Raw genomic sequence first — 7,487 nt, 5'->3', positions numbered from 1 at the left:
GCCTCCGTGACCCGCTAGGGGCCGCCTCCCCGGCTTCCCGGCGTGCCCCGCGCCGTCTCCCTGGCAACGGCGCCCAGCGGCCGCGCTCGACTTCCCGGCACGCCCCGCGCCGTCTCCCTGGCAACGGCCCCCGCAACCTAGGTCCCGAGTTTCGCTGGCGCCGCTGCAAGAATTTGAGGCGGCTCTTCCGGCGTCCGGGTTACTGGCTGGCCCTTGGGCGCGCGCGGCGCCGCCGCCCCTCGCCCTTCACCCGGAAAGGTACGCGGAGGCTTCTCGGGGCTCGCGGGCTCCCGGCGCCGGGAAGGTGATGGTTTCAGGGCCGCCTCTCCGGGCCTCCGAGCCCACGCTTCCTCACTTCCCTCGGCTCTTACCTCCCGGAGCTGCTCCCGTCCCGGGAGGATGTGTGACTTGTGCCTCCTCCGTTTGTGTTAACCCGCCTTGCGAAAATGTAAATTTAAAATACTTGAGGCAAGGAATTATTCTTTTAACCTTAGGGTTAAGGTTTATCTTTAAGGTTAGATTCTTACTTTAGCAGAATCCGGTGTCAGATCTGCTTCCTCTTGTTTGTTGTTACCTAGGAGGAGACTGGTAAACACTGTCCTTCCCTGTCTGTGCCCCCAGCCACACAGTCCCACCCCTAAGGGTCAACGTGCAGCTTTGTGAACCGTCTCTCCCTTTCCCACCACATACACCCCCCCCCCCCGCCCACCTTGGGCAGCAAGCTGGTCTGCTGGACGCTTATCTGCCCTAACAGAGTTTACTGAAAACCTACTGTGTGCCAGGCACCGAGGGCACAGAGATAAAGAAGGCGTGTTCCTTGCGCTCAGGTTCCTTCACAACCTCTGTGAGGTGGGGGCGAGTGGACGCTTACCAGTTCTCGGGTGGCTCTGTGGTCGTACTGAGGAGACTGAGTGGTCTGGGGAGGGGGCGGCCGGGCTGCGACTGGGAGGCTGGGCCAGAGGGAGCCTAGTCCCGAGGTACTCTGTAGCCTTGCCACATTGCTTAGACACTGCTGGGCTTAAACGCTCATTTACAAATGAGAGCCCCTGGGAAGTTGGACTTCTCAGAACTATTCTGACCTTCCCTAGACAGGGACCTTTATCTCCAGTAAGGAGGATTACTGAAAGGGTCCTGTACAGATGAAAAGGCCATGAGTCCATACATTTTTCTTAACAGCTTAATTTGGCCAGAAAGCATCACTTTTATGTGATCAGAGGAAGCACACAAAGACACATTGGGAGCCCTGCTCTCGAGTTGTTTTTTCAGCAGTAGATTTCACTAATATTTTCTGTAATCTTGATAATCCACATAATTCAGGCATTTTGACATATGGGCCCCAGCTCTGAAGTTCCAACCCAGTGCTGATGTTTTAGTATTGTCGTGATCACATAGCCACTTAGATGATTTGGTTTCTCCCTCCCTCCCTCCTTTCCTTCCTTCTCTGATTACTAGTTTTCCTTCTCACTGGCATTAGGTGAAACTTAACTGATTAATACATTATTTCAAGAAGGGAAATGCTGTAAATAGACATTTCCTTGTTTATGTTCTGTTCCAAGGATATTTGTAATTGGCCACCACCATGCTGAAGCCCGCTGGCCATGTACCCCAAAGTACACAGATAGCATCTTGTTTTGTCATTATGCACAATAGGTTTTTATCTTATAGCTTTGGAATTGTTGAATATGGACTGACCTGACTCCAGAGCACAGTCTTCAATTTAAAATCATGTTTTCCTTCCTTTTTTTTTTTAAATTGCAGTATAGTTGCTTTACAATGTTGTGTTAGTTTCTGCTGTACAGCAAAGTGAATCAGCCACATGTGTACATATATCCCCTCTTCCTTCCCATTTAGGCCACCACAGAGCATTGAATAGAGTTCCCTGTACTACACAGTCTGTTCTCATTAGTTATTAAAATCATGTTTTTCTTATAGATTTAAAATAAAACCACTTTTCATAATTACTAACAAAACATTTTACATTTTGATGAAATAAAAGTGACTTTACCATGCACATCACATACTCATATGAAACAGTCCTGCCTTTCATAATTCTGCTGTACATTTATAGCTTTTTGAGGAATTACAGATTTACCTATAACAAATTTATGTTCAGCTAACATTAAAATACAATTTTAGATTTGAACTGCATTTGTGACACTTCTTGTTTCCAATCCAGGGATATTACTCTATACACAGTGTGCATAATAAAAAACTTCAGAAACTGGATCAGAATTTGCTTAGGATGGGAAAAAATTCATTTCGAATCCATATCCCTCTTCACATCTAATAAATGCAAATATCATTGTTTAAAGTCTACAGAAAAAAAATCGAAAGAAACCAGCAACGTGCTAATTTCTGGTTTAATCCTAACTCACCATTTATTAATCAAAATAGACGTAAGGTGGGAAGAAAGAATACATAAAGCTTGATGCAGATATGTAGATTTTAGGAAATTATAAAGTTCTTGTACTTGGATGTTTTTTAAAAAGTAGGTAGGGAGTATAAAATCTTAAACAGATTATTGACTGGAAAACATATATACATCTCAGAACTTGGGGAAATTTGACTGTTACTCAGTTTTGCCAAATTTAGATGCCTGAGGGAAGGCTCTGTTTTTGTGAAAGACTGCCTTCTATTGGAATCTGCAGTATCTCTCTACCTTTTAACATTTTCTCAATTAAAGTTAACCAATATTGGGTTGCTTAGTCCACTAATCAAGGTACAGGTATCACTGTCAGAAACTTACACTTTTTGTTAGGAATAGTTCAGCACCCGTTAAACCTGACCACTGGATTTTTCCTCTTTAAGGCATTGACCGACACTACTTGGATGCATTTGACCATCTCCTAGGAGACTTGCATGTTGAGTTTCGATAAGCAAACAGTTCTCTCTTGTTTGGAGCAATGCTGAAATTCCAAGAGGCTGCTAAGTGTGTGAGTGGATCAATAGCTGTTTCCACGTGTCCAAAGCCCTTGATCGCAAGAAGATACACACTTCAACAGAAACTTGGCAGTGGAACTTTTGGAACCGTCTATTTAGTGTCAGACAAGAAAGCCAAACAAGGAGAGGAATTGTAAGTAAAAAATACTTCATGCAAATCTTGAGTTGGCTGCTGTGTGTGTGCAGCTCTTAGCTGATTAAAAACACAGGGTACTGTTTACTTTGCTTTTTGCATTAAAGTAAGAATTTAGTAAGAGAAAATCTCCTTGAATGATTGTCTTCAGATGAGATTTTTAAAGGCATTTCAGCAGGTGAGTGAAGTACCCAAGTGACCTAGAGTAGGGAAATGGGGTAGATTATGTGAAAGTAAGATTTTTATGCGTACCAAAGTCTCAATTACAGCCTTGCTTCCACTTAACTTGATTGGGACTTGAATGAGGAAATAAGAATTGTTTATAATGGCTGCATTTTTAGAAATGTTAGGAAATACAAATCGATGGTCATTCACATTTGAGGTGAATAGAGTGTACTGAAGGAAATACAGTATTGACTTTGCTTGGCTTTTTCCCATGGAGGAGGTTTTCAAAGTCTGTAGTCATACAGCCCTCAAATTAGACATTTAAACCACACAGGGGCTCCCATCTAAAATTATCTTATATTGATGACCCTCTTGTTACTTCCTTTCCTTTTATTTTAATCAAACCCTATAAACTTTCATGGTAGAGAAAAACTCTAATGTTGTTGGACAGTACATCTCGTACAAATAAGGATGAATCTTCATTTTTAGCTTAAAGTTGTTTGAATTTGCTGCAGTGAAAAGTTAGTTGGAACTGAAGTTAGGATAAGAAACTTGTACGTCAAACACAGGAGGAAGAGAAAGGAGAAGGAAGAGTGATCCAAGAAATCAGCCCTTGAGAAGAACAGATTTCCATCCCATAATCTACTCTTTCATTCAGAGGTTTTGAGGCTACTCTAAATTCTTCCAGCTTTTGCCCATAGGACTGTGGGTTTAAAATCGGTGTGATAAACTTTTCTACTTCTTAATATGTCATAGGAACTATAAAAGCAAATGTTACTGATGCTACTATTTTATTTAAAAATCAGCCTTTTAAATGGTCTCTGTGTCCAGAATTTTAAAAAGTAGTTATCTAGACTTCATAATTTTTGATAAATTCCTATGTGAAGAATGGGAATAATGCTGGCACTTTTCTGGTGTCCTGAACATGCTTTATGACTTCTACCAAAGAGTAGTTTTTTACCTTAAATCCTAGAGGTACTCTTCCAGCTGTTTAGAACAGGATGATAAATTTATGAAAATTACTAGAGACTCTTTATGGAAACATTAAGAGTAAGGCCTAAATCTGACCCAAGAGTTATAAAAATCATAATGTAAAGAATGTATCCAATTTTGGTTTCTTCAACTAATGAGGAATGTGAAGAATTTAAGAGAATAGGAAAAAAAAGTTGATTAAAAGGATGTGACATAAGATGTACGAAGACCAAACTTGAAAGTTTCAGACTTGAGGTGATGGGTGTGTGTGTGTGTAGGGAGGTGGGAGGAGAATGAGAGAGATGAGGGGGCTGGGGCCAGTTGAATGGGAAGTGATTTGTTAGTGACCTTCGCTGTACCTGAACTCATCTCAGGACGTATGACTTGAGCTGAAGATGGCAGACGAAGCCTAGGTGTGTAGAGTAAATTCAATAGTGAGGATAATTGACAAATCATTTGATACCAAAAGTCTAGTCTAAAATCTCTTGGACAGGAATCATTCATCATCAGAATCTCTACAACATATTACGTACTGGTCACATTCAACTTTCAGATGTCTTTGTTTGGCTTGCAGAGTTGTTTCTTTTTAAATCTAAATTAGTTGCCAGTATTTAAAAATGGGTCGCTTTCATAAAATTGAGCTTTTCATCTTCTCTTGAAAAAAATCAAAATATTTGCTAACACTGCCGCCTGTGTAGCCAGTGTGGGCTGGAGCTGCAGGCAGCGGCCCTCTTTAGGCAGACCCTGGACTCCTCTCCGATTCACCACGTTCCCGCCACTCCTCACCATTTCTTAACGGCTTTCCACTACCTGCCTACTTTTGTAGACATTTGACTTTTAGAACTGCTGAAATCATGAAGAATCATGGATATGGCTGCCCACAAAATCTTAGAATGCTCAAAGGAAGGCAGTACAGTGTCACAGGTTAAGACCACAGGCTTTGAAGGTGAACAGGTCAGGAAGTAAAGCCAGTCTTGTTCTTAACTGAGATTAAGGTTATGCAGGTTCCTAATCTGAGCTTCAGTTTTCTTAGACACCACCCAATAACTGCAACTGGAACTCTCTACTAAATGGAAGCTTTTCTTTTTACATTACACATTTAAGAGAGGAAAGTCTCCCAAGCAAAGCAATGTGATGTCAGGTATGTGATTTTAAAACCTTCTTCTAGAATCTTTCTTGAGATTGTAACGCTTCTGTTGCCATCTCTTCTTTCATATCTCTTCTTTCATATCTCTATGGCTGTTGGAAGAAAACTGGTCCTCAGAATGTTGACCTTTTAGCTGTGTAAGGCAGCAGCTCATTAGCGATTGTTGTGTTTAATGCATATACGGAGGCAGGAAACTAAACTCATATTTTTAGGATCCTTTCCTGAGAGTGTTGACAGGTGAACCTTTGGTTTGTGATCAAAGCACATCAACAAGTACCACCCATTCTTCAAGCAATTTGGTTAGATAAGGTTTTAAGTTCTGCTTTACATACTAGGCCACAAACTTAGGATATTGGTTAAGGGCTGGATAGAAAATACCTTCTAAAAAGATTTCTGTAATGTTATGAATGCTGCTCCCTTAACAGATCAGAGTAGATCTGACTCTCTTCACGTTTTGCAGACACACCCCTAACCTTCTGAGATAATAAGGAAAGTGTATGGTACCTTTACATGCCAGACTACCCCGTGGTGCCCTTGTTAAAGGAGGGACTTAGGTAGACCGTGAGCCCCAGCTGGTCTGTAGGACACTTGTTACCAGCCTCTGTGAACTCTAGGTCCAGGCGATATGCACTTTAGATTTAATTAATCAAAGAACTTTCCCGTTAGACAGTTGCAATTTATCACCGTGCCACTTGAGGGCACCACTCTACCATCAACATTTTTCATATACTATGATGTTGTGAATTTTAATTACAATGTAAATACCACATTCCTTTGCATTTTTATTAACTTTCTGCATTCGCTATGGAATTAAAAAAAAAAGGCCACAGGCATTACACTTGATTAATGTATGTTTCGAGAGAGGGGTTTTTTTTTGGCATAAAAATATCTGGGGCTTCCCTGGTGGCACCGTGGTTGAGAATCTGCCTGCCAATTCAGGGGACACGGGTTCGAGCCCTGGTCTGGGAAGATCCCACATGCCGCAGAGCAACTGGGCCTGTGAGCCACAACTGCTGAGCCTGCGCGTCTGGAGCCTGTGCTCTGTAACAAGAGAGGCTGCGATAGTGAGAGGCCTGCACACCACGATGAAGAGTGGCCCCCGCTCGCCGCAACTAGAGAAAGCCCTCGCACAGAAACGAAGACCCAACACAGCCAAAAATAAATAAATTTATTTAAAAAAAAATATATATATCTGGTATTCTTTTTTTAGTTATCACAGTAGAATAAAATTAAGCTTAAAATGATTAGTGAATGAGATAGAGGTTTTTACTTTATTATATTCTGGGTCATGAAATTCATAAAACAGTATTTGGGAATATTTTCTTTCATAATTATGGAAACTCTGGACTAATGGATGTGAAGGTGTGATAATGTTAACTCATATTCCTAAAGATTATTCTAATTCTAGCTCATAATTTTATATTTTTGTTAAGCTGTCAGGTTTTTTAAAACATTTTTATTGGTGTATAACTGCTTTACAATGGTGTGTTAGTTTCTGCTTTATAACAGTGTATCAGTTATACATATACATATATACCCATATCTCTTCCCTCTTGTGTCTCCCTCCCTCCCACCCTCCCTATCCCACCCCTCTAGGTGGTCACAAAGCACCGAGCTGATCTCCCTGTGCTATGTGACTGCTTCCCACTAGCTATCTGTTTTACATTTGGTAGTGTATATATGTCCATGCCACTCTCTCACTTTGTCCCAGCTTACCCTTCCCCCTCCCCGTATCCTCAAGTCCATTCTCTAGTAGGTCTGCGTCTTTATTCCTGTCTTGCCCCTAGGTTCTTCATGACCACTTTTTTTTTTTTAGATTCCATGTATATGTAAGCTGCCAATTTTTTATTAAGCAAACCTACAAGATTTTGATAAGCTAGTAAGTTACTTTGGCCCTTAGCATACTGTGTGTAATTTAATAGAAAAGAGATGTTAAGGAAATAGGCTTACCCTGAATTATATGATTATTTGTACATGATTAAAATACCCAATGAGTCATGGCCACAGTTGGTGAACTTCAACATTAATCTTATCAGCATAGGATGCTGGTTTTAAAAAAATTTCATCACACTTAATATACAGTGACATTATGTGAAGATGATTTTCTGCTCTAGTCTTTTAGTTTGTCAA

The 7,487-nt window shown here is 41.1% G+C and overlaps 1 protein-coding gene across 1 annotated transcript in view; it reads left to right on the top strand.

The window, feature by feature from the left end:
• The first annotated feature begins 135 nt into the window (after window positions 1–135).
• Window positions 136–7,487, top strand: part of NEK11 (NIMA related kinase 11) — a 283,846-nt gene continuing 276,494 nt past the window's right edge. Inside the window, 2 exon segments of the mRNA XM_060099965.1 lie at window positions 136–258; window positions 2,809–3,073. Coding sequence (XP_059955948.1) covers window positions 2,904–3,073 — 170 coding nt within the window. The 5' untranslated portion in view covers window positions 136–258; window positions 2,809–2,903.

This window comes from Mesoplodon densirostris, chromosome 5 (assembly GCF_025265405.1).
Source record: "Mesoplodon densirostris isolate mMesDen1 chromosome 5, mMesDen1 primary haplotype, whole genome shotgun sequence".
NCBI classification, from domain to species: Eukaryota; Metazoa; Chordata; class Mammalia; order Artiodactyla; family Ziphiidae; genus Mesoplodon; species Mesoplodon densirostris.
This window is presented reverse-complemented; position numbering and strand designations above follow the sequence as displayed.